General features: G+C 39.9%; 1 protein-coding gene across 10 annotated transcripts in view; it reads right to left on the reverse strand.

Annotated features, from left to right (window-relative positions):
- Positions 1-27,643, reverse strand: part of NEDD4L (NEDD4 like E3 ubiquitin protein ligase) — a 907,002-nt gene that overhangs the window by 63,382 nt on the left and 815,977 nt on the right. For all 10 annotated transcript variants that reach the window (XM_029579603.1, XM_029579595.1, XM_029579588.1 and 7 more), the window contains 3 exons: positions 19,432-19,553; positions 15,661-15,731; positions 5,703-5,798 (listed from right to left, as the gene is read on the reverse strand). In XM_029579603.1, coding sequence (XP_029435463.1) covers positions 5,703-5,798; positions 15,661-15,731; positions 19,432-19,553 — 289 coding nt within the window. The remainder of the gene's footprint in view (positions 1-5,702; positions 5,799-15,660; positions 15,732-19,431; positions 19,554-27,643) is intronic.

The following is a 27,643-nucleotide window of genomic DNA, read 5'->3' on the forward strand; positions in this document are numbered from 1 at the left end:
AGCCACTTAGGGGGCTAAACGGCACCTGCTGACTGCAGCTGGATATTCAGTGGTGCAACGTAGCCAACTAAGTTCCATTTTTAATACCGGGCTCCAAGTTTGTATTCTTTATCTATTGTTTTATTAATTTTGACAGTGCTGTATTATAGAATTATACTATTATTGTATCCTGCCTTGAGCAAATTTTGTAAAGGTGGTTTCAAAATATGATAAAATATATATTTATTTATTGGATTTTGGAGGACTTTTGCCTTAGCTTTCTTCACTCGGTTGTCTCTGCTACTCCTTACCCTCACCCAGGTGACATATCCAGGTGGCCTGATAGACTTTCACCAGTCGAAAAGCTGAAGGGATACCTTCTTCAAAATGCACTTTCAGTACCTTTGTTTGGTGGCCAAAACAGCCATGGTAATGGCAGCCAGCTTCCCTCCTTCCCCAGCCTGGTCACACTACCATCTTGGGATATTCCATCACAGTACCTAGTGCTGTGGCCTGTTCATAGATCTAAACCATTTTTATATAGTTTTTATATATTTAATAAAAGGAGAAATTATTTCATAGTTAACAGCCTTTTGTGATGTCAGTCGTGGGAAGTTTTGTGAAGTTTTGTCCTGCCATCTCCTTTGTATTTACTCATTCTCTTTAAAATGTATTTAATTTATAACTTATATGTTACCTTACAAAATGGGCTTATAAAATGAACATCACTGCCAAAAATGTAAAACTCTTGTATTTAAGGTACATAAATCCATTAAATGTATAAAGGAAAATTTTCAAACTATGCACAGCACCATATATGTGCATAAATGACCATGCAAAGCTATAGCATTTCATAATCCACTCATATCATATATATGCGCAAAATATAAAATACACAATTTTATCCCATAACACATCTGCGTATATATGTTTATGTGCGAATACATGCAATGCACTGAAACCATGTATATCAATGTATTGAACACACATACTTTTCCTATCTGTGCATATATTTTATGTGCAAAAGTAATGTAGGACTTACTTGCATAAGTCCTGTGTTTACATGCATAAGTTGGCCAATTTTAAAACATATTCACATAAAGGAATTTAACTGGTTTACCAATTAGTCCACCAGTTTGCCCAGTCCCTCTCCACAACATTGAGACTTTCCTGGTTCTTCGACCTAAACTCCCCCCAGTTCAGCCAGATCCACCACCCAGTCAATACTGCAGAATAAACATGTTTAATATTGCGTATGCCAGATAATTAGCAGGTATACAAATACGCATGTAGGTTGGCAAATGTATGTGCATGTCTTTTAAAATAACTTATATGCGAGTTGGCCTCACCCCAGAAGACCCCAGACCATCCCTTTTCTATATCTGTATTTGTGTGCACAAAAATGAAAATATGCGTATATTTGCAATTTTTATAAAATATGGAATACACGAGTCTACTTATGCGTATATTTGCTAATCTTTATGTGCATAAGCTTTTGAAAATTCACCCCATATGATTTAGAAAGACAATCTGATAACTGTTTAAAAAAAAAAAAAAAAGAAGAAGAAATCTAGATCTAGGAGTAACATCTCAGATGACCTGAATGTAGCCAGTCTATACATTAAAACAGCCATACCTTTGCATGGACATTGAGAAGATGGAAAGAGCCCAGAGAAGTGCACAAAAATAAAGACCTGCAACACAAGCCCTAGAAATAAAGGCTCGAAACACTCAAATTGTACTGGTTGGCGGATAGAAGAAAAATAGGAGCTATGATAGAAACAGTCAACTATCTGGCAGGCTTCAATAAATTAGAGGAAGTAGACATGCTCAACAGAAAAGAAATATTAAGCAAAAAGGTTAACATGAAGCTGGAGAGAGGGAGAAATTTGCTCATATTTCATCTGAACCTATTTCTTTACTGAGAGAGTGGTAGATGCCTGGAATAACCTATCAGCAGCGGTAGTGGAAACCAGTATTTTGACAGAATTCAAGAATACTTGAGACAGATATGGAGGAAAGTGATAGAACTGAGTTGGAAGGTTACAGTATTGCAAGTAATCCACCTTTCATGCCCTTCAGAGCAGAGGCCCAGGAGAGATATGAAAGAAAACAAACAGATAAAAGAAGCACAACCTAGTTATACCATAGGCCATGGGGTAGTCTTTTGGAACCAACAGGACACAACTCTCCAGAAACCATGAGTCGATAATGGTAGGTTGGTAGTGGACGAGTATCATCCAACAAAGCCACGGGGACCTAGAAGAATGAATGTTCAGGCAACAAGCTTACTAGGTTTGGTAGCTGTTAGATTGTTACAAATCTTGGTGGCAAAATGGGGGGTGAGCGGGCACTGGGTGTCGGATTGAGTGCAGGAACTTGCATGCTCGTCTACCCAGGATGGTACAGAACCAGTGAGGAAGATAACAAAAACTGATTTGCATCAGAAGTAATACCCTACACAAGCAGTCAAGTTTCTACAACTTGCACCTGGGATATAGTCCAGGCAGTATGGATGTTTAAGACCAAACAGATTGGATAGGCTAATTGGTCTTTATCTGCTGTCATCTAATATGCATGTTACTGGTACCAAAAGAATAAAAAATGAGCTAAGGGTGTATTATTTTATGTAAGGGCCAGATGTACTATGGGTTTTCTCCCTATGTGTCTTTGGGGAAAAAACTTAGTATACCTGATTAATAAGCTTTGATTCTTTTTTGTACAGGTATACAATTCTAAATCACATATCCACACTTCAATGCTATAAAGTGCAGTTCTGAGGCAGCTCAAGAATTTTTGGATAGAAATGAAGTGCTTGATCACCACCAATTCAATTTCTGACCCACACATAATTACAGAGGTCCTTAGGATGCCAAGTCTAGGTATTTTTAGGCAGGGCTTTGAGAGAAGCATAAATTACATTCTGGTGCTTCTAGACATATCAGTAGCCTTTAACATGATAAACCATGATATACTGTTAACCTGATTGAAAAATCTGGGTGTAAGTATTAAAATATTTTTCTTTGCAACTAACAGATTGAATAATGTGGGTAAACAATGGAACTGGAACATCTGCCTGGCATCCAGTCAGGACTGGCATATCCTAGGGATCAGAATTATTGGTTACTTTGTTCAACATATATCTTTCATTCCATTTGCAGCTTTTCGCAAATGCAAGAGTACAATATAGAACATATGCAGATGACATCCAGCTTTTTGTGCTGTTATCATCCTTGGAGGTGGCTTCTTTTGAGCTGCTTACAAGATGTCTAACTGAGATAAACCAATGGATGTTTGAAAACAGACTAGTTGTTAATATTAGTAAAATTGATATCACGATATTAAGCAAATTTCTATTTGACAGGGCTCAGACTTCTTTTCAATGTGAGGATTGAGGAATGTGGGGACAGTACTTGAATCAGATCTCTATTTACGTGCTCAAGTGAAAACGGTGGTAAGAGGTGCATTTTTCAAACTGTGTGTGATTTGTAGACATAAATTGTACTTAAATATAAGTGACTTTGGACCATTGTACAATTCTTGGTGATATCTATATTGGACTACTGTAATGCAAACTACATTGGCTTTCCAGTACTGGTTTTGAAAGCACTTCAGGTGATATAAAATGTGACAGCAAAGGCGATTTCAGGGACCAGGATGAGGAATATTATACCCATTCTGCAGGTTCTTCACTGGCTGCCCACAGTTTGGCACCTTAAATTTAAGATTCTTGTGTTTTTTCATAAATCACTAAGTCAGGGGTAGCCAACTCTATGGGGTAGATTTTCAAATAGCGCGAATTGGCTTACTTTTGCTGGCGCATCAGGCGCAAGCAAAAGTAAGCTGGATTTTAGTAGATACGCGCGGAGCTGCGCGTATCTGCTAAAAACCTGGATCGGCGCGCGCAAGGCTATTGATTTTGTATAGCCGGCGCGCGCCGAGCCGCGCAGCCTACCCCCGTTCCCTCCGAGGCCGCTCCGAAATCGGAGCGACCTCGGAGGGAACTTCCTTTTGCCCTCCCCTCACCTTCCCCTCCCTTCCCCTACCTAACCCACCCACCCGGCCCTGTCTAAGCCCCCCCTTACCTTTGTTGGGGGATTTACGCCTCCCTCTGGGAGGCGTAAATCCCCGCGAGCCAGCGGGCCTCTTGCGCGCCAGGACGCAACCTGGGGGCGGGTACGGAGGGCGCGGCCACGCCCCTGGACCGCCCCGGGCCATAGCCATGCCCCCATACCCGCCCCCAAAACGCTGCCGACACGCCCCCTAAACGCCGCGACGACCGGGCCTGCCCCCCGACACGCCCCCCTCAGAGAACCCCGGGACTTACGCGAGTCCCGGGGCTCTGCGCTTGCCGGTAGGCCTATGTAAAATAGGCTCACCGGCGCGCAGGGCCCTGCTCGCCTAAATCCGCCCGGTTTTGGGCGGATTTAGGCGAGCAGGGCTCTGAAAATCCGCCCCTATACATTTATTTATTTATTTATTTATTTATTTAGGAGAGTTTATATACCGCTTTTACAACTAGATTGGTTGGTCAAAATGGTTTACATGTAAAAATATACAGAGTTTAAAATTGAAACAAAAACACAACAATAAAAGTCTTAATAAAAAGATAATAAACTGTATAAACTGAGAAAAGCTGATGATGGGGACAGAGGAGGTGGACTGGTGATCAGCGAATATCGTTCAGATGGGATCTATTGAGAAGTAGGGAGGTCGCTGAAGGCTGTGGAGAATAAGAAGGTCTTTACGTTTGTTTGGGTTTTTTTTAAATCTCTGTGTGATACTATTTGCTTTAACTGGCCAGGTAGTGAATTCCAAAGTGAGGGGCCTGCAACAGAGAATGTGCATCGTTGTGTGATGTCTAGTCTGGCAAGACAAATGGATGGTACTTCAAGGAGGCAGCGCGTTTAAATCTATCTCATGGATTTTCAGCATAGACATCCTGAAAACCTGGCCTGTTTGTGGCTCTCAAGGACCGGCGTTGGCCACCCCTGCACTAAATTCTGATGTGCCAATATGCGCACGAGCTCTATTAAAAATTTACCAGCCTTTCAGAACACTGAAAACCAACTAAAGTAATCTTTTACATGTGCCTTCCTTTAGACAAATACACATGGCCAAAACACAATAAAGGACTTTTTCTGTGGTAGAACCATGTCTCTGGAATGCACTGCCTGATGATTCAGGAGCGGAAGCATGTATAAAGGCCTTCAGGGAAAAATTAAAACTTTGTTTTTCAAACAGGTATTTGGGGGGGGGGGGGGGGGTGAAATGTGCAGTTCTTTAGGATTAAGACAAAGCTTCTCTGAGGACATAGTGAAATGAAGATCAAATCCAGATAAAGAGCATTAACATCCTTAACCTTTAGACTCTGGGTGAGGGAAAGCGTGGTTTACATTAGTATCTGGAGGCAAGATATGATGAGCTGCCAATAAGAGCTGGCGGTTCAGGACTGTATGATTTTCTTTTTGCTTAGAATGTTTAATAATGAAATTGCGATTATATAACATTTAGAATAACGGATGGTGTGTCAATACTACTAACAAGTTAATCAGTAAAATTAATAGTTTTGCCTTCATAACAAACAGTCCAAAAAATGCTCATTACCCATCTTTAGATGTAGCAGTTGCTGTACTTGAAAATGTCAAATTGGACCTTTCTAGAGTACAAAGAAGGGGAAAGAAAACATGGAGGAAAAAGGGAAATTTTACAGGTGCACAAACCTGGCCAAAATTTTCCTCGTCGATACAGAACATGAGATCCAACTCTGTCGGGTCATTTTCTAGGATCCACTTCAAAGAATTGTAATATTCGCTATCCTACAACAGAAGCAGATGTTAAAGTAAAATGCTTATACCAATGTAAAACATATTTAGAACATACTATCTAAATCAAAAATAACCAAAAAACAATTATTTTAGATTTTCCTGCCATAAAGCATACATTGAAACCTACAGTAACTAAATACTGGAAGTATTAAATAGAACTCAGATAAAAATTTTGCAGAATTTAATAATGGGGATTTCCATTACTAATATTATAGAAGACAATGGAATCAGATTTTTTAAATAATATATACCATGACCAGTAACCCTAGTTTAGGTAAAGAATATACATACAGTAGATAAAGGGCATTCATTTAAAGATGACCAGTATACCTTTCAAGAAATAAAATATATAATGGAGGAATGGAAAAGAAAGGAAAGCTCATAAGCTACATACTTCTGCATAGGGCCGTAAAGGAAAGCACAGGTGTGGCAGGAGCCAAAAACATTGGCACAATATATACCGTATATGCATGGGACCGATACAAAAGGGATCATTATGGCAGGGGGAGGGTGATCACATGTCAGATAAGACTTGCGACAGCACAGTAGGCAAGCATAAATGGGTAGACAAAGTGGTTCTCCTTCGCCAATATCATCTATATTCCCATGATGATGATATACTGTCATTCAATTTGTAAGTGAATTCAAAAGGGCATGGAACAAACACTGCGGATCCCTAAAGGCTTGAGGTTAAAAATAAAGAAAGGGTGGTGGTGTAGTTTTCTACATGAAGGTAACCTGCACGGAGCAGCAGTTACTACCCTTAACAGAATGCATGGTGTAAATGTATTTATTTATTTATTATTTTTTTACTTTTATAGACCATTGTAGATGTATGGACCATAACAACGGTTTACAATAAGGCACCCAATGATTATAGTATAAAAATTAACAATGCCGTTCTAAAACATCTAATACAATGTAAAAATTTAAAAACCAAACCAATCTTTGTATCATACCTATACATATAAAATCTAAGTTATCTATAAAATAATATCATATATAAAATAATCATAAAAATAATATTAATACTAAACGTTTTACACTATCAAAGCAAAATTCTCACATAAAAGCTAGAAAATTAGATTACTATATTCAACTTTTTAGTCCATAGCCATTCTTTATCTTTCCTGTTCATTACCAAATGCTTGCTTAAACAGCCATGCTGGGCAGACAGAATGGACCATGTGGTCTTTATCTGCCATCATTACTATGTTGTTATATGAAGTGCTGGCAGCCTTGCAGTGTGTCATCAGTGTTACATCTGAGCAGCCTTTTACATCATCATTAGTGTTTATTTGTTTCATGCCTTTCTAGCCAGAGAAATCAAGGCATGTTACAAGATACACATGGATGATACATGTTAGAAGTCATTAAATTGGGTTACTGTGGATACATGTTGGAAAATACTAATTCAGGGTTACATAACAGGAATGAGACAAGAGATTACTTAGGATGACCACAGGCATATGTACATCTTTAAAGGTTTATACACATACATGTGAGCTATATAAGATATCAACATCTTACTGATTTGTATATGACATTATGGTAGCTAACTTCCGGGATTTAAAATGACTACTGATAGTTTAAATTCTGCTGAGATACCTTGCAGGGTTATTTAAGGATTATGTGCAGTGTTTTTAATAGGCCTGAGTTATTGGTGGGCAACAAATGCTTCTTCAAAGAACCATATCTTTACCAACTTTCTGAAGGATAAAAGATTTGGGGCAAATCTGATGCAGCATGGAAGGGAGTTCCATAACAATGGGACAAAGCCTGCAAAGATTTTTTTTTTTAGTTCAGACAAGGCTCATAGTTTTTGGTGGGCACCACTAAACGTGTGTTTGTGATCACAAACGGTAAGTGCAAGGGGGGTTTGTGTCTTCGAGTGATAGGTAAGTACCATACCTCTTGAGTGTTTTGTAGTCTAAAATGATTTATTTATTTATTTATTTAAATTCTTTTAATATACCGATGCTCAAGACCAGGTCTTATCGTACCGGTTTACAATGAACTAGGGGGAAAAACCAGTTAAAACCAGTTAACAATGAAAACAAGAAATTACATTATAACAGGGAATGTGATATTTGAATATCTTATGTGTTATTTTGTGAATGTCACCAGGGATAGTGTGAGCAGAAGCCATTGTACCGCATGGGGAAAATGACTATTCATTAAGTCCAATTTAATATATGTCATGTCACATAATAACATACAGCTTGTTATGTTAAAAGTGCACAGCAATTTATGGTGCTACTGTTTAAGGGGACCCCTAGATCTGCCCCTTATTATTATTTTTAAATTTTTATTTATAAATTTTCCAGTATACATTCAAGAAAATACACTTGAATTTGCAAATACAGAGAAGGAAAGAAACAAAGTAAGAAAAGAAATAAATCCAATATAATAGACAAACTTCTCTACAATGTCAAGTCCACAAGGAGGGGGAGACATTTGCATGGAAATGTTAATACAAAGAAACCTCCTATATCAAGGATCTTTGGCCCTAATAAGAGGAACTTTCTTCTCTTTAACTGTGTGGGTCTAGACAAGTCAGGATAGATATTAATCTTAAGACCCAAAAATCTCTCTAACCAATGACAAAAGAATAACTTCAGTATCCATTCTTTATCCATTCTTTATCCGACTCCAACAGAAATGAAACGATTAATGTGGAAGGCATCATAAGATCTTTCTGGGTTGTTTCCAAGACATTAGTTATATATATAACAGGAGAAGCAGGAGTAAGAACTTGCATACCTTGTTGATTTAGAGATTCTTTCTTACAGGGGAATATAAGCCCAAGAAATAATAGGTAGGGCTTGTTCAAGAATTTTCAAAATATGGATCATATATTTCTTCCACATGTCTTTAGGGAGAACCAACGGATCTTTCGGAAAATTTATCATACGAAAATTAAACTATCAATTTCCCTTTTCAAAAAAAAACAAGAAGCTTTTTTCTCATCAACTGTCTTTTCAACAGTTCCAAACGCTGTTCCATTTTATGAAGGGAGGCGACTAAAGGATTAATTTGAAGGAATAAATTCAAGTTGAAAGACTGAATCGCTTCCCAGATAGATTCTAATGTAATACAGTCCGGTCTTACCAAATGAAGCTCCTGAACAGAAGTTGGCAATGTTCTAGTCTCCAACTGTCGAGTCTCCACATAGTCTGCAGCCTCCCTGGGTCCGAATAAGGTCCCAGGGAGCTCCAGCATTGCTCGCGGCTTCCAAGAACAGGGCAGCATTTTCCAGCATGCTGCCCTGTTCCATGCCATGAAGTTGTTCTGCATTTTGTGCCTCAGCCGGGTTCTTCAGGGCCCTATGATCATATAGGGACAAAGATGTTTGTAGTTCCTGCAGAGTGGCAAGTTCTGCTTCCTCTCTACCGCCCTGCTGCAAACTTCCTCCTGGCATCAGAGCCTCCTGGGGCAGATGAGTGTCTATTGGACCAAATACTTGTGGTGAAGAAGAAGAAGAAGATGTTAAATCGCGCTCCTTGGCGCGACACTTCCTCACTGAATGCGGCATTACTAGTAAAAAGGAAGAGAGGTCATATGGAGCCACTTCAAATGCGTCCCGTCATATCCACCATCTTGTATCCACCCTGCCCCTTATTATTAGGAGCCCTGTAGTGCAGTCAGTGGTCTCAACAAACCTAGCCTCTGTTAATGAGGGGAGTGTAGGCAGGACTGTTGTGAGGGGCATGGTGCCTGTGAGTGCCGAGGTGTAGTTGAGGCAGCCTCATAGACAAACTTATGAGACCTACGCAGACAGCTGGCGAATGCACCCTGAAGTGGAACAGACTGGAGTTTTACCCATTCCAGCTGCCTCTTCTGCAGGTTGAGCCTAGTCAGGTACAGGCAGCAGACAAGAGTAGTCAGATCCAAGTCTGGAGCAAAGGTCAGCACCAGATGGTGAGCCAGAGGACATGACAAGGACTAGCAAGGAAGGCTAGAAACAGGAACACAGAGCAACATGTACTGCCACTGTGAAGGTACCAGTTTGGGTTTAAATACCCAGCTCTTGACATCATCATGTGGTGCTGGGGTCTGGGTTTCCCATCGCTAGGGGCATAAAGTATATGGGCCTATGCACGCGCATGCCTAAGGAAGACACCAGTGGTGCCAAGAGATGGCATCGGAGCAGTGCAGTGTGGCAGGGCCTGGCAGTGAGTGTGGCCATTCTTGGGCTTACCCTGCAACCGGTCAAATATGTCATGTGTTTGATAAAACGTCTGTGCCCAGTGAGTGTAATAAAGTCAGGAGATGCCTGTCTGCCAACAGTGTTAAGATGCCACCTCTTCATGGAGTGATGCCATTGGGGGTCTTTCTCTCAAAAGAGAAAGTATCAGAAATGAGACCTTCTCACAAATGAAGAGTGTCTGAAAAAGAAGAGTTCCTTCCAGTGAAGAGAAATGGGCCCAAGGTAAGGTTTCCCAGTACATACAGGAAAGAAAAGTTCTTAGGGTTCAACGGGTATCTGAAATTCTTCATCTGACTGGGAGAGTTTTGGAGAAGTATTTACTGAGAAGGGATTTTGTTCTTGGTAGGATTTTGCAAAAAGGAGCAGCTGTCTAGCTGAAGAAAGAGTTCTAAGAACAGGTTGAAAGAGGAATCAACCAGAAACTCACTAGAGTTGCTGGGATATAGGAGGAGAACTGCCTTCAAAGCAGGTACCTGAGAAGACCCAAGGGTGGAGGGTTCCTGTCCCTAAAACTGAACTGTTCGGGAAGGTAGTAGATTGCAGCTGATAGATTTATTTTTGTGCTTTCTCGGATTCTGTATTACTGTTTGATGCACTAGCAAGTTATGTATCATTTTTTTTTTGTTTTACCTGCTCTCAGTGCCAGTAAAGAACTTTTATTCTGAGCAGCAGCTTTGGAGTCAGCATGGTGTGTTTTATGTTTTTGACTGGGCTCATGAGCGTAAGAGACCCAGTAAGGAGAAACCCTAAAGACCTTGAGAGAGACTTTTGGCCCTCTCTGCAGAAACACCAGGAAGTCATGGGGGTCTGCTTTTGGCCATGACGGTCCCAGTAAGCTCCTGTTCCTAAACCATGATTGGGACAGGGACTATGCTGTATACTGTGGATGCAAAAGAATACAGTTTATCATAAAAAATTATAAGTTAAATCTAACATACAAACAGAGCATGTGGTCTGTAAAAACAAAGAAATGAGAATCCTGAGTGATTACAGTAGTTTGCACTAATTACCAATGGGCTGAGTGGTTCTACTTCATTAATTACCAGCTGGGTTATGCCTTAGGCACTCAACTTCTCCAGCTGGCAATGTGTACTGCCCTCTCAGACATTAGTGTCAAATCTTAACAGATTTCATCATTTCCTAATAGATTTCATGTCCATGAAAATGCTAACCTGACAGCAGTGGGAGAAAAAATTCCTCTTATTTAACCACAGATAAGTGTAGTGCAACACTGTCTACAATATGCCTCACTTGCCTTTCTGAATAGACCATTTGTGCATGCAGCTATGTACTGTAGGTCTTTTGTTGATATGGACCATGTCCACAGTAGGGAGCTGCACCAAGACCATTCTGTACAAATCAATAAATATACATGAAGAGTGAAAGTTTCTGGTCACTACTAATCTGGATTGGAACAAAAAGTACATAAAAACAAAAGATTTACCATACTTGGTCAGACCAAGTGTCCATCAAGCCCAATATCTGTTTCCAACAATGTCCAATCCAGGTCACAAGTACCTGGCAGGATCCCAAGGTGTAGAAAGATTTGAAGCTGCTATATCCCAGGGATAAGCAGTAGATTTCCCCGTCCACTTTATTAATGGTTTATAGACTTCTTTTCCAGGAACTTGTCTAAACCTTGTTTAAACCCAGCCACACAAACAGCTTTCACTACATCCTCTGGTAACGAATTCCAGAATTTAATTATGGATTGAATAAAAAGATATTTTCTCCTCTTTGTCTTAAATGTATCATCTAGTAACTTCACTGAATGTCCCCTATCTTTGTACTTTTTGAAAGACTAAACATCTGATTCACTTTTACCTGTTCCATTCCACTCATTATTTTATAGACCTCTATTATATCTCCCCTCGGCCATCTCGTCTCTAAACTGAAGAACCCTAATCTATTTAGCCTTTCTTCATATGGGAATTGTTCCATTCCCTTTATCATTTTGGTCGCTCTTCTCTGTACTTTTTCTAATTGTGCAACATCTTTTTTAAGACAATGATGACCAGAACTGCACATAATACTCAAGGTGCAGCTGCACCATGGAGCGATACAGAGGCATTATGATATTCTCAGTTTTATTCTCCAATCCTTCTTAATAATTCCTAGATTCTATTTGCTTCTTTGGTCACCACCACAGACTGAGCAGAGAATTTCAACATATTATCCACAATAATGTCTAGATCCTTTTCTTGGGTGGTGACTCCCAATGTGGAACCTTGCACTGTGTAGCTATAATTTGGGTTTCTTTTCCCTACATGCATCATTTTGCACTTGTCCACATTAAATCTCATCTGGCATTTGGTTGCACAGTCTCCCAGTCTTGCAAAGTCCTCTTGGAATTTCTAACAATCCTCCTGTGATTTAACAACTTTGAATAATTTTGCACCATCAGCAAATCTGATCACCTCACTTGTTGTTCCCATCTCTAGGTCATTTATGAGCATTTTATAAAGCAATGATCCTAGTACAGATCCCTGGGGCACTCCACTATTCATCTTTCTCCATTGATAAAATTAATAATTTAGTCCTACTCTCTGTTTTCTATCTTTCTCAATCCACAATAGAACATTGCCTCTTATTTCATAACTTTTTAATTTCCTCAAGAGTCTCTCATGAGATACTTTGTGAAATGCTTTCTAAAAATCCAGATACACTATAATCCTGCTAACCTTTATCCACATGTTGAATCATGCCTTCAAAAATATGTAGCAAATTGGTGAAGCAAGACTTCCCTTCGCTAAATCCATGTGGACTTTGTCCCATTAAAATATGTCTATCTACATGTTCAGTAATTTTGTTCTTTAGAATAGGTACTGACATCAGGCTCATCAGTCTGTAGCTTCCTGGATCACTCCAGAAACATTTTTAAAAACCAGCATTGCATTGGCTACCCTCCAATCTTCAGGTACTGTAGCTGATTTTAATGATCGCTTACAGATTACCAACAGTAGGTCTGCAATTTCATTTTTCAGTTTTTCAGCATTCTGGAATATATACCATCTGGTCCAGGTGATTTGCTACTCTTTAGTTTGTCAATTTGTCCTAGTACATTTCCAGGTTTACTGAGATTAGTTTCAGTTCCTCTGAATCATCACCTTTAAATATCATTTCTGGCATGGGCATCTGCTTTACATCTTCCTCAGTAAAGCCTTAAGCAAAGAATTAATTTAATCCCTCCACTATGGCCTTGTCCTCTGTAGATCCCCTTATACCCCTTGATCATCTAATGAATCCCTCATAGGCATTTGCTTTGAATGTATGAGTTTCTGCTTCCATAGTAAGCTTCTTTTCAAATTCTCTCTTTACCTTCCTTACCAATGCCTTGCATTTAACTTACCAGTGCTTATGCTGTTTCTAGTTTTCTTAAGTTTGATCCCTTTTCCATTTTTTGAAGAATATTCTTTTGGCTAGAATAGCCCCTCTCACCTCACCTTTTAACCATGCAGGCAGTCATTTGGCTTTCCTTCTGCTTTTTTTTTTAAGGCATGTAATACATCTGATCTGGACTTCCAATATAGTATTTTTAAACAAAGTCCAGGCTTGATGTAAACTCTTAATCACTGCAACTGCTCCCTTTAGCTTTTTCTTAACCATTTTTCTCATTTCATCATAATTTCCTTTTTGAAAGTTAAATGCTACCACAGTACATTTCTTTAGTGTCCTCCCACCAGTTATTAAGCCAAATTTGATCATGTTATGATTACTATTGCCAAGTGACCTTAACACCATTACCTTTTACACCAAATCATATGTTCCACTAAGGATTAGGTTTAAAATAGCTCCCCCTCCTTGTTAATTCTTGTACCAGCTGCTCCATGCAGCAATCATTTAATCTACAGATTACAGGTTCTTTACCCACTGCACCAGCTCACTAAAAGGCCGATACAGTAAAGTGCGTCCATGGTTACCCTGCTTCTAACCCGCTTTCTACTCACAATTTTGCCGCGTTAGCCCAACCTGCGATTCACTATCCCTTTTAACCCATCCTTACCGCTTCTTTAAATCAACGGGTACCCCTTTCCGCCCGCAGCATGTATATGAGATGTAAACGATCGGATTAGCTATTCCCCCCCATTCAGTAACGCGCGCCCCAACTATCGCCTTTTTAATCTGCAGTTTAGCCGTGCGTTTAACCTGCTAATTTACCGCCTACCCCTACCCCTGCATTAGAGGCAGGGGTAAGGGTAGACGGCAAACTTTCCCCCAAAGAAAACCTAAAAACCTAAAATCCCCTCCTCCCGAAGCGACTGGACATGTAAAATATGTAAAACCTAAAATCCCCTCCTCCCGAAGCGACTGGACATGTAAAATATGTAAAACCTAAAAACCTAAAATCCCCTCCTCCTGAAGCGACTGGACATGTAAAATATGTAAAACCTAAAATCCCCTCCTCCCGAAGCGACTGGACATGTAAAATATGTAAAACCTAAAAACATAAAATCCCCTCCTCCCGAAGCGACTCAACATGTAAAATATGTAAAACCTAAAACCCCCTCCTCCCGAAGCGACTCGACATGTAAAATATGTGAATAAGTGTAACCAACTTACTTTTTGTTTCTTTTTCAGCCTTCTCTGCCATCCTCCGGAGGGGGCAGCCGGCGGCGAATGCGGCTTCCAGTGGCCCCCGCCGGCGAAGACGGACAAACGTACGCCCGTAGTGCACGGGCGCTCAAGCCACCGAAAGCACATGGACGGGCGTGCGTGATGTACGCCGTGACGTCACGCACGCGCGTTCATGTGGTTTCATTGGCTGGCTAGAGCACCCAAATTGACGGGCGCTCAAGCCAATGAAAGCACATGAACGCGCGTGCGTGACGTCACGGCGTACGTCACGCACGCCCGTCCATGTGCTTTCGGTGGCTTGAGCGCCCGTGCACTACGGGCGTGCGTTTGTCCGTCTTCGCCGGCGGGGGCCACTGGAAGCCGCATTCGCCGCCAGCTGCCCCCTCCGGAGGACGGCAGAGAAGGCTGAAAGGGCTGAAAAAGAAACAAAAAGTAAGTTGGTTACACTTATTCACATATTTTACATGTCGAGTCGCTTCGGGAGGAGGGGGTTTTAGGTTTTACATATTTTACATGTCGAGTCGCTTCGGGAGGAGGGGATTTTAGGTTTTACATATTTTACATGTCGAGTCACTTCGGGAGGAGGGGATTTTAGGTTTTACATATTTTACATGTCCAGTCGCTTCGGGAGGAGGGGATTTTAGGTTTTACATATTTTACATGTCCAGTCGCTTCGGGAGGAGGGGATTTTAGGTTTTTTTTGGTTAAAGTTGGGATCCACTTCCTGGTGCCTGTCATTTCAAATGACATTTGAAATGACAGGTACCAGCGCACCCAAGATACTGTATAGGTGCTGGCGGCTTGAATTTGCATGTGGTTTTAATACAGTATCGAGCGGTAGGTGAGCCGGACTGTGTGTGCGGCAAACGCGGGTGCGCCCGGCACTAACGCAGCTCTTCCTACCGGTCCTTACTGTATCGGCCTGTAAGACAGTCAAGTTTTTAATGCATTTTTACACCCTTTTGAAAGTTTAAAATGCAAGTGCTAGCTTGCTGACTGGAAATACAATTTCACATTTTCCCAACTGAATGCTTTTAAAATATTAAGAAGCTTAAAGAGTTTACCTACCACTGACTCCATATCTTTTAGAGTTATTTGTTTCCCTAACATCATCTTGTAAAAAGGTCTGATGAAGAAACCTACCAAAAAATAAAGCAGAATACAATAATTATATTTTGTTTGCAGCATAATTTACTTTCAGGCATGCACAATATGAACTTGCAACAGCAAAAGGATATAGTGATCCTCTTTCGTAAATACAATCTTTAGCAGGGGATACGTGGCATGCTATTGGAAAAGCATTCTAATGAATTCCAAGCATTTGAGGTTTTAATGAAATAAGAGGGAAAAAGACAAAATCAATGAGAACAGGCAAAACGTCCTATTACTCTTGGGTTTGCAAATACATGAAAAGCATCTTAAGAAGCTAGTAGGCAGAGAGATTTTGATTAGTAATCACTCTTGGGCACTATGCTGAAGGTTTAAGCATATTTTTTCAATATATTCATGCATAACACTTTTCAAAATGTTTCTGTCATCTGTGCATATGAGGAGGTGGGAACAGAAGGAGAAAGAGTGGCTAAAACTGAAATGCAACCATCAACTATTGGGGTTTAAAGATCATATTTTGTATATATTTCTCCTTTTTATAGCACTGTATGATCAACATATGTAGACTCATAGGAGCTAACTATTCAAAATGAATGGGAGGTGCTAAACCCAATACAAATTATCCTTTCTGGACACAGTGAAGGAGTCTGCTCAAGCACACATTGCACCCATAGAGCTGGCATCTACGTGCAACTGTTTGATGCCTCACGACGATAGCCAGGGTCAGAATACAACACATTGGGGCCAATTCAATAAAGTTAAGCATGCATTTTAAGGGCATTTTGTGTATGCTAAAAATAGCATGCTTAACAAGAAGGTTAATCATGCACACTAAAATGGTCCCTCAGCCAATTAGTGGGTAAGTGCTAAAATTAGCACCGCTCCATCTAAAAATGATGGAGCATTATACTGTGCCATATTTTGCTTTACTGAGTCTGCATAAAATCTCTGTACACTCATTAAAACTCCAAAATTTAACACATCTTACAACAGGTGTTAAATTTTTACTGGGTCCAAAAAGTCTTCAAATCCCATTTACAAACTGGCATGAAGAGAAAGGACCAATTAAGGGGGGGAATTTTATTCCCCACTAACTCCATGATAAACATGAAGGGGTCATCAGCATGCTCCGATGCTCCCTCCCCCCCACACCCCCCTCCCACACATTCCCCTCATGCAGAGGGTAAAACAACTTGAGAGCTCACTGGAACCATTTTTTTTTAAATGCTGTGAGAAGGATGAGAGGGAGATTTATTCTTTCCTGCCCTAATCGCTCTTTAGCCACTTTTGAGGTGGTAAGACTGGGCTGGGGGCATCAGGCATGCCAGCCTCTTCATGCCTGTCATAAGGGGGGGGGGGGAACCTTCCTAACTGGCCCTTTCACGTGAGGCTGGTTAGCATACGGGATCACATGGCAACAAATGTGGACATAATACTTTTTTTGGGCCATGCTTTGATGGACACATTTTTAGTGTGCCCTTGGTAAAATGTATCCAACAGCAGCTTAAGTGGAGTTTTAACATGTGCATAAAGCATTTTATTGCATAAATCCTATTATCGCTATTAATGAACTCTGATGTAAGCATGTCACTGTGAGATATCTGGCAGTGTGCCCGTACTCGTCACACAATCTGGATACTGCTCTAAAACAGACAGACATATTGGGGCTGATATTAAAAAAAAAGTGGTCCCTAAATTTAGGGGCCTATTTTCAGCCTGCTATTCATTTCCCTAGATTTAGGGGCCTAAATTAGGTGCCTAGTTCTGAAATCAGTGCTAAGCCCCTAACTTTGTTTCCCTGCCCTAACTCTGACCCCATAGCCAAAGCAAGTCACAAGTAACTGGCAAGTACCCAAATAAATCTCATGCTACTATTGCTTATTTTTTTTTTTCAAAATCATTTTTATTGAGAACGCATAAACACAACTACAACCACTGCAAGACACATGGCCAATAGTAGCCTGAAGCTAATTAATAGCAGTTTATGGATTTTTCCTTATCCAAACCTTTTTTAAACCCAGTTACACTAACTGCTCTACCCACATCCTCTGGCAATGAATTCCAGAGCTTAACTATGTGCTGAGTGAAAAAGTATTTTCTTTGATGTTTTAAATGAGCTACTTGCTAACTTCATGGAGTGCCCCCTAGTCCTTCTATTATCTGAGAGAGTAAATAACTAATGTATATGAACTTGTTCAAGTCCTTTCATGATTTTGCAGACCTCTATCATATCCCCCCTCAGTCGTCTCTTCTCCAAACTGAACAGCCCTAACTTTCTTTGTCTTTTCTCATAGGGTAGCTGTTCCAAAGGGCCTTATCACTGGCTGGGCCCTTTCTATGGAACACAATGCCCACTGAACTCAGATTACAGAGTTACATCAAATCCTTTAAAAAAACCTTAAAGACGTGGCTCTTTAAGCAAGCCTTTCCAAAAGAAACAATGGGGTAGAGAGGGAGAAAGAGAATGAAAAATACAGGAAAACGCAGCTAAGAATAAATGGCATCCCAATATCATAAATACATAATACGGTAGAGAAATAGACCGAAATAAAGTACCTCAATAAACTTTCCCAGACTAATCCATCACTACCCAAAATTTTAACTTTATGAATGATATTGTAACCGTTTTTAGTTGGCACTTGTTAGAATGTACGATACCTACCTACATATACCTATTTGTAAACCGTTGCGATGGTACATAACTTAGCGACGGTATAGAAAAGTTTTTAAATAAATAAAATAAATAAATATTTTGGTCACTCTTTTCTGCACTTTTTCCAGTATAACTATATCTTATTTGAGATGCGGCGACCAGAATTGCACACAGTATTCAAGATATGGTCTCACCACGAAGCAATACAGAGGCATTATGACAGCCATCATTTTATTTGCACTCAGGCCTAGTACATCTTCAAAAGAGCCAATTTAAGAGCATAACTCCAAAGGTTAGGAGCCTAAACTCTTTGAAAATTGGCTCCATTATATTTACTATGGCACAAGATGGGGGCGGAGTGCTTGAAGCCTCTGTTTTTGAAATCTGAATATGTGCCATTATTCAGAGAAGCAAAATCCACAGGACAGAGCCAAATATGCCTCTAGTCATCCTAAATATCTTTTTTCCAGAAGGAGAAAAAATGCCATAAGCTGAATATTTTCAGATATTTGACTATTTATATAGATTATGAATTTTACTTAATTGAAGCCCTTGTGAACAGGGTGCAAATGATTCTGGGTATCAATTATTCACAGTTTTCTGGAAATATATGCAATGATTTTTGGAGAGATGCATGCAATGCAGCTAAAATTCACATTATTACTTGAAAAGATAATGTACAATGTTCCTGGTTTTGCATTATACACAAGATAAAATGTAGTGATTTTTCAAAGGCATTATACATATAAAAGAAGCATATATAGCATATATATATATATTCAGCCCTAGGGAGTGAATTTTCAAAAGAGTCATGCATGTAAAAGTAGCAATGCTCATAAAATTATATGTAACGCTCCTAAGCGAATTTTGTTGTTATCATGTAAACCGGTGTGATCTGTATTCCTACAGGAACTTCGGTATAGAAAAATTTAAAATAAATAAATAATAAATAAATAAATAAAGTTCATTAACATGCGCAAAATCCAGTTTTATACACATAAGTCCTTTTGAGAATTACCTCCAATGTGTTTTAGAAATAGTAAGGCATCATTAGAGTTACAATTTTATTAACTCACCATCCAATAGCTTGCCATGAAAAACTGCCAGGCCAGCAATCCTTCCAATAAATGTGAAATAGGAGAGGTGATCTTCATTACAAAGACCCGAATTAGGATTAATCTGCAGGGTGTAATTGTCCCTTTTTTTTTTTTTTTGATAAGAGAAAAAGAAATGTTTTAAATGAGCAAGTATCAGGTACAAAAGAAAACCTCTGTACTCAAATTAAAGGTGTCTTTACTCTTCAGTCCTGTGCCTGACTTGAAAATGTGTTTTAGGCCCAAGCATGCCATGTCCTATATAGAAGGCCATCTTTGAAATGGGTGCTAGCCTCCAATGGCCTCCTCTGACAATAGCAGAGAAGTCAGTGATTTGGGCTCATCCATCACTTCTCAGAAGAAGTCAGGATTAATCAATATCATTGCTTGCCTGCTTTGGCATAGAAATGGATGCAGTTGTACAGTACCACTCTTCAAAGCAAGCTTGTACAGGACTTGCTTGGACCTAAAACAAAATTTCTAAATCAGTTGGACACTTTAGCTGGAAAATAAACAAACCATTCATTTGAGTACAGAAATGATCATTTAGCATCTATTTTAACAAATTTTTATTATTATGCTGCAATCCTATCCTCTTTTCTCAGCATATTAAGTACATATTTAACAAACATAGGGGCTGATTTACTAAGCTGTACCAGAAAACTGGCTATTAGGAACATTATTAATACACATGAATGGCATGCAACATGGCTTACATAATAGCAAATGGGGCCTAATTTACTGACTGATGTTAACAAGCGTTAATGCTCGTTAGCACTGTAGTAAGCTTTAGAAGATCAGCTCCATAAGTTTGTGTACAACTTATGCAAGTTGGTAATTGAAAAATAATGACTGTCACAGTAGATGTTATCATGAAATTAAAAAATGAACACAACTGAAGGATCAGCTTTAATCTTCAATACTGAAAATGAAATATTTCTCTAACGTTAATTTAGAGTAGTTAAGTATTTTGGTTTTTTGGGGGGTTTTTTTGAGTTGTGCTTTTTCATTCTAGTTTGCACCCTTAGGGAATGATTTTCAAAAGGATTTATGCACATAAAACTTAGTTTTTTGCTCATATAAAGCCTTTTGAAAATCAGCTGAAGGCCAATGGGAAATGTGTTAAAAACCTGATTTCCAATATATTTTGAGATGCAGCCACAAGAGGCGTTTCGGGGGGAAATGAAAGGATTTCAGTGCATACTTGAAATTTCTGGAAGTCCTCATGTATGTCCACGTGTACTCAGTGAGCCTACAAATCTTCCAAATGGACCTATGCACCTAAGTCTGATTTGAAAATTCTGTCTGTTTGTTGGGCTGTTTGAAAATTACTCCCTAAAATCAAAGAGTCTGCCAGCCATACAAACAAGAGTGGCTTTCTGGAAATGCTCAACCCCCCCCAACAAAACCCGTTTCTTTTTCTATATAGTACCTGGATTGCCTACAGTTTATTCATCGTTTATTACGAAGGATTAGTATTTAACTAGCACCTTTCTTACATGCAGGATCTGGACACAGTTTGCAAATGAAATACTTCAGAAACATAAATAAAGCTAGTCCTTGTGAGACAGAAAAAAAGAAGTCTAGCTACTACTTTCATATAATTTCCAAGGCAGAGAAGGAATTAAGGGGTAATATTACTCACTCGAGGCTTAATGCTAAGAGATCACAGTCCCAAAGGAAAGTAATTCTTCCAGTGATGATTAAGAATAATTTTCCCAGGTAAAGGGCTGTCTAAATACTGCCCACCCTTAAACCAGCTAAACCTACATGCGGGATCCCATGGTGTCTGTATTATACCCAGGCTAAGGGAAGGCCTCCCCACTTGGGTATGGGGGGGTGCGGGTTTTGGGGAGCGCAAGTATCACATTTTCAAATGTTATTTCCCAGTCAAATTTCGCATTTCACCTTACTGAGTCAGACCAAGGGTCCATCAAGCCCAGAATCCTGTTTCCAACAGTGGCCAATCCAGGCTACAATTACCTGGCAGGATCCCAAGGGGTAGATAGAGTCCAAGCTGCTTATCCCAAGAATAAGCAGTGGATTTCTGCTTCTCTCCCTTAATTGTTAATGGACATTTCCTCCAGGAACTTGTCCAAACAGTTTTTAAAAGCAGCTATAATAATAGCTTTCACCACATCCTCAGGCAACGAATTCCAGAGCTTAATTATGTGTTGAGTAAAAAAAAAAAAATGCTCTTTCTAGTTTTAAATGTATTACCCAGTAACTTCATTGTGTCTCTCTTGGTCTTCATACTTTTTGTAAGAATAAACAACTTATTAACGTTTACTCGTTCCATTCCACTCATTATTTTATAGACCTCTAACATATCTCCCCTCAGCCGTCTCTTCTTCAAGCTTCTTTAGCCTTTCTTCATAGGAGAACTGTTCCATCCCCTTTATCATCTTGGTCATCCTTCTCTATACATTTTCTAATTCTACTATATCTTTCTTGAGATATGGTGACCTAAAGGAAACACAATACTCAAGACGACTTCACACCATGGAGCAATAAAGAAACATTATGATATTCTCTGTTTTATTCTTCATTCCTTTCCTAATAATCCCTAGCATTCTATTTGCTTTCTTGGCTGTTGCGGCACACTGAGCAGAAGATTTCAATGTATTATCAATAATGATGCTTAGATCCTATTCCTGAGTGGAACCTTGATTTTGTAGCATTAATTTGGGGTTCTCTTCCCTAAGTGCATTCACTTTGCATTTGTCTACATTAAATTTCATTCACCATTTGTATGCCAGTCTCCCAGTTTTGCAAATGTCCTCTTGCATTTTCTCACAATCTTCTTGTGATTTGACAACTTTGAATAATTTTGTGTCATCGGGAAATTTGATCACCTCACTTGTTCCCATTTCCAGCGTCAGTCCCAGAATAGATCCTTAGGGCACTCCACTATTCATCTTTTCCCATTGAGAAAATTTACCATTTAGACCTACTCTGTTTTCTATTTTTTAACCAGGTGGCAGTCCACAAGAGGACACTCATCTATTCCATGACTTTCTAATTTCCTAAGAAGTCTCTCATGAAGGACTTTGTCAAATGCTTTCTGGAAATCCAGATACACTATATCAACTGGCTCACTTTTAGCCACATTTATTTATGCCTTCAAAAAATGTAGCAAATTTGTGAGGCAAGTCTTCCCTTGGCTCAATCCATGTTGGCTTTCACCCATTAAACTATGCTTATCTATATGTTGAGCAGTTTTATTCTTTATGATGGTAGAAACTATTTTTGCCTGGCACAGATGTCAAACTCACTGATCTGTAATTTCCTGGACCACCCTTTGATCCCTTTTTAAAAATTGGCATTACATTGGCAATCTTCCTGTCTTCAGGTACCATAAATGATGTTATAGATAGTTTACAAATTTCCAGTAGCAGGTCCGCAATTTCATTTCTCAGTTCTTTCAACCCTCTGGGATATATACCATCTGGCCCAGGTGATTTGCTACTTTTTAGTTTGTCAATTTGCCCTAGTACAACTTCCAGGTTTACTGAGATTCAGTTCCACTGAATCATCACCTTTGAATATCATTTCTAAGTATGGGTAGATCTCTTACATGTTCCTTGGTGAATACTGAAGCAAAGAATGGATTTAGTCTCTTTGCTGTGGGGGAAAGATGATCATCAATTAGAAGCATATAGATCAGAATGTTATCTTTGAAGGATAATAAGAGATCAAGGAAAATAGGGCATCAAATAGAGAAGTTACAATAAATGCCAAAAGCGACCAGGTGTCTTTAAGTAAAGTACAGAAAGATTCCAATTTACCCCCTGTCAACTAATGAGCAGGTTAATACAAACAAGAAACATACTTTGAAATGTTTATATACAAATGATAGAAGTCTAAAATATAAAATGGGAGTTAGTGGGTATAGCACTGGATGAAAATGTAGATATAACTGGCATCTCAGAGACCTGGTGGAAGCAGGATAACCAATGGGACACTGTGATATCGAAATGATAGGACAGATCAAATTGGTGGAGGGGTAGTACTATATGTTAAAGACAGCATTGAGTCAAACAGGATAAAAATTCTGCAGGAAACAAAATGCAATGTTGAATCTTTATGGATAGAAATTCCAGATGAAAAAGGGAATAAAATAGTAATGGGGATATTTACCATCTACCTGGCCAGAATGAACTAACAGACAATGAAACGCTAAAAGAAATTAGGAAAGCTAACAGAATCAGCAGCACCGTAAGAATGTTGTGGGAGTCTCAGTTTAGTGGATCCTTGGGCCGACATGTCAGAGACTGGGAGAAGATGTTCAGTGTCTCTAGGAATCCACAGGTCGGAAGGCAGATGTCAGGCAGGACGTAGATGGTGCTCTTCACCCTGGAAGCTGGTGCTCCCCCGGGAGGAGCCCGTAGGAGCCCAGCCGCTGGGACTTAGGTGAGGTTTCACCCCTGGAAGCTGAAGTCCCCCCGGGAGGAGCCCGTAGGGGCCCAGCCGCTGGGACTTAGGCGAGTAGACTGGAGAACTGGACAGGAACTGGAACCAGACAAGGACAGCAAACCACGCTGTAGCAAGGAACAGGAACTGGAACCAGGCAGGAACTGTAGCAAGACTAGGGTACTGGAACCAGGCAGGGACTGTAGCAAGCAAGCAAGCAGGATCCAGGCAGGTACTGTAGCAGGCAGGCAGGAACGGAGCGAGTTCCAAGGTGACCCACTTTGGGGCACGGAGCAACTGGGAACCGGATGGTAACCCTGTTGCAAGGCAAGGACTGAAGGTCCGCGGCTGGCTTATCAAGGCCGCGGCGTCTGACGTCAGGAATTGGGCGGAGTCACCACTGGTGGGAAACGGCCTAGATAAGCGCCCAAGTAGCACACGCGCGCCTAGAGGCAGGGTGCCCACGGGAGGCTTCCCGGTGGCATGGTCCCGGCAGGGACGCCGCCGAACAGGCCGCAAACCACGCCAGCAGAAGCGGGAACAGGTCCAGGAACTCTGAGGTAAGGGTCTGGTCGCGGTGCTTGCGGCCAGAACCGTAACAAAGAATGGATAATTTCAATTACCCCAGTATTGACTGGGTGAATGTTACATTAGAACATTCCAGAGAAGTAAAGTTCCTAGATGAAATAAATGACTGCTTTATGGAGCAACTGGTACCAGAACAAACAAGAAGGAAAACTATTTTAGACCTAGTCCTTAGTGGAACACAGGATTTGGTGCGAGAGGTAACAGTTTTGGAACCTCTTGGCAATAGTGATCACAACATTATCAAATCTAACAACTGGAAGGAGCGCAAAAAAGAAATCTACTATGACAGCATTTAACTTTCAAAAAGGTAACTGATAAAATTAGGAAAATGGTTAGAAACAAACAAAGAAGCAACTGCAAAGGTTAAGAGATAAACTCAGGCATGGATGATGTTGAAAAACACCATCTTGGAAGCCCAGAACAGATGTATTCTACGCATTAGAAAAGGTGAAAAGAAGGCTAAATGGGTATGGATGAAAGGTGAGGTGAGAAAGGCTATATTACCTAAAAGAACATCTTTCAAGAAATGGAAAAGGGATCCGAATGAAGAAAACAGCATAAGCACTGGCAAGTCAGATGCAAAGCATTGATAAGGAAGGCAAAGAGAGAATTTGAAAAGAAGCTTGCTGTGGAAGCAAAACTCATAAGGCTTTTTTAAGGTACATTTGAGGTAAAAAGCCTGCGAAGTTATCAGTTGGACCATTAGATGATCAAGGGGTGAAAGTACTACTTTTTCCTTTGAAAATTTATACATCTACAAGGCGGGCAATTTTCAAAGGGTAATTTGCAGGTAAAATGGTGTTATACGCACAGAAATGGTCTTTTACAAAATTGCTGGCCTGACATGTTGGTCAACTTATGCATGCATGACATGGTCATGCCTAATTTTGCCCAGAGTGAGCGGAGGCATTCCTAGGATTGGGTTTGTACTTATACGCCTACTTCTGCCTTTTTATAAGCATGCACATAAAATTTCCTGAAAATGTTCTACCTACAATTATCAGGTGTAATTGTGTACATGTTGTTTCTGTAGGATAATTTTCAAAAGGGAAGACCATGTTTACTTTCACTTTCAAAGCGGGTATATTTGAATGGCATATTTGCTCCTTATGTGGACTGCTACAAAATTATCCCCTAGAAGTAGGTATACAATGTGGGGGAGGTGGAAAAGAGGAAAGTAAGCAGCATCATGCTGGGTCAGACTAAGGGTACATTGAGCCTAGCATCCTGTCTCTGACTGTGGCCAGTCTAGGTCACTTGAAAAATCCTAATAGGAAAGTTTATTCCATATTGCTTGCTGCCAGAAGTAAGAGGCGACGACACCCCAACATATTTGGCTATCAACTGTTAATGGCCCTGCGCTCCAGAAACTTGTTCAAACTTTTTTTAAACTCCGTTATACTACTAGCCCTGACCACATTTTCTGGCAATAAATTCCATAGTTTAATTGTGCATTGACTGAAAAAAAAAATTCTTAAATGTTTTAAATCGGTATGTGCTTAGTTTCATGGACTCTCTTCTAGTCATATTATCTGAAAGAGTATATAATCACTCTCTATTAACCTGTTCCACACCACACACGTACATTCATAAACTTCTACCATCTCTCTTCTCAGTCATCTCTTCTACGAGTTGAAGAGTCCTAACTTGTTTAGACCTTCTTCATAAGGAAACATTACATCCCCCTTTTAATTATTTTTGATGCCCTTTTCTGCATCTGCTATATCTTTGTTGAGATGGTGACGACCAGAACCGCACACAATTCTCAAAATGTGATCACACTATGCATCGATACAGAGGCATCAGTCTTTTCCCAGTTTTGGTTTTTTTATTCCTTCCTGAATAATTTCTAATGTTCAATTTGCTTTTTTGACTACTGCTGCACATTGAGCTGAAGATTTCTATCCATTGTCCACAAAGAGGGAATTTTTATTACAGCCTGTGTAGGGCTGAAGTCCGTACCCGAGGACTTATGTGCACATACCTGCTTTGAAAGTTAGTGGGTGCATGTGGAAGCCAGTGCAGCATATGTGCTCAAATCTATGCCTGCTTGGGAGCAGAGGCAAATGTGCATGCGGAGCAGCGGTAAATGTGCATGCATAAATAATCTCCCTGTGCCACCTCCACCCTTGAGAACACCTCTTTCAAATGTATGTAAAAATATGCACAAAAGCACTTCTATGCAACTCCTGAGGAAAAGTTTAAAAAGCCCATCTAGGGAGGTATCTCTGACTTCCCCGAACTAATCTAGTTATGATGGGATGGTTCCGGGAGCGGGAGAGGGGATGGCTGGTTCTAATGCTATATCTGTTTAACTGTTACAGGTATTGGATATATTATGAGACATTATTGTATCTTGATTTACACACAGAAGATAAAGTTCCTGGATGGAATTACTAGCAACAGTAGCGTGGAATAGACTTAGTTTTTGGGTTCTTGCCAGGTTCTTATGCCCTGGATTGGCCACTGTTGGAAACAGGATGCTGGGCTTCATCGACCCTTGGTCTGACCCAGTATGGCATGTTCTTATGTTCTTATATTGTACCTGGTTGAAACTAAGAGTTTTAAAAAAAACAGCCCATCTATGTGCATACAATAGTGTTCATATATGTAAATGCTTTTGAAAGTTATCCCCAATGACTCAGCACTGTGCACCTTTATTCAGGATTATGTTTACCTATGTATATCACTTTGCATTAGTCTACTTTAATTTCATCTGCCATTTAGATAACCAGCTCCCCAGTTTCACAATTCTACAGAATCAACCTATGTTTTAATGACTTTGAGCAGTTTTGTTTCATCTGCAAATCTGATCATCTTGGACATTTCTCCCTTTTCCAGATTAATAAATGTGTTAAACACTGTCTCAGTGCACATTCCTGGGGCACTCCACTATTCGCTTCTCTCTGTTTGGAAAAGTGACCGTTTAGTTTCTGTTCCCTCTCTTTTAACCAGTTTAGAAAAATTCTTATTAATAAAGTTGTTTAGTGGTTATCTTAAAGGTTCTTTCTTGTTGTCATCATCCAAGCACTGTTTTCAGCCTTGAAACAGATTTATTATTTGCTATATTATATGGATCTGATTTTTAACTTGCAATTCTATCTGGCAACTCCATTCCAATTTCGCAGTCTAATGCAGGTGTAAGACACGACTCTACATCATTACTCCTGATCTGACATCTCAGTCTCCATTA

The sequence above is a fragment of the Rhinatrema bivittatum genome, chromosome 1 (assembly GCF_901001135.1).
Source record: "Rhinatrema bivittatum chromosome 1, aRhiBiv1.1, whole genome shotgun sequence".
In the NCBI taxonomy this organism is placed as follows: Eukaryota; Metazoa; Chordata; class Amphibia; order Gymnophiona; family Rhinatrematidae; genus Rhinatrema; species Rhinatrema bivittatum.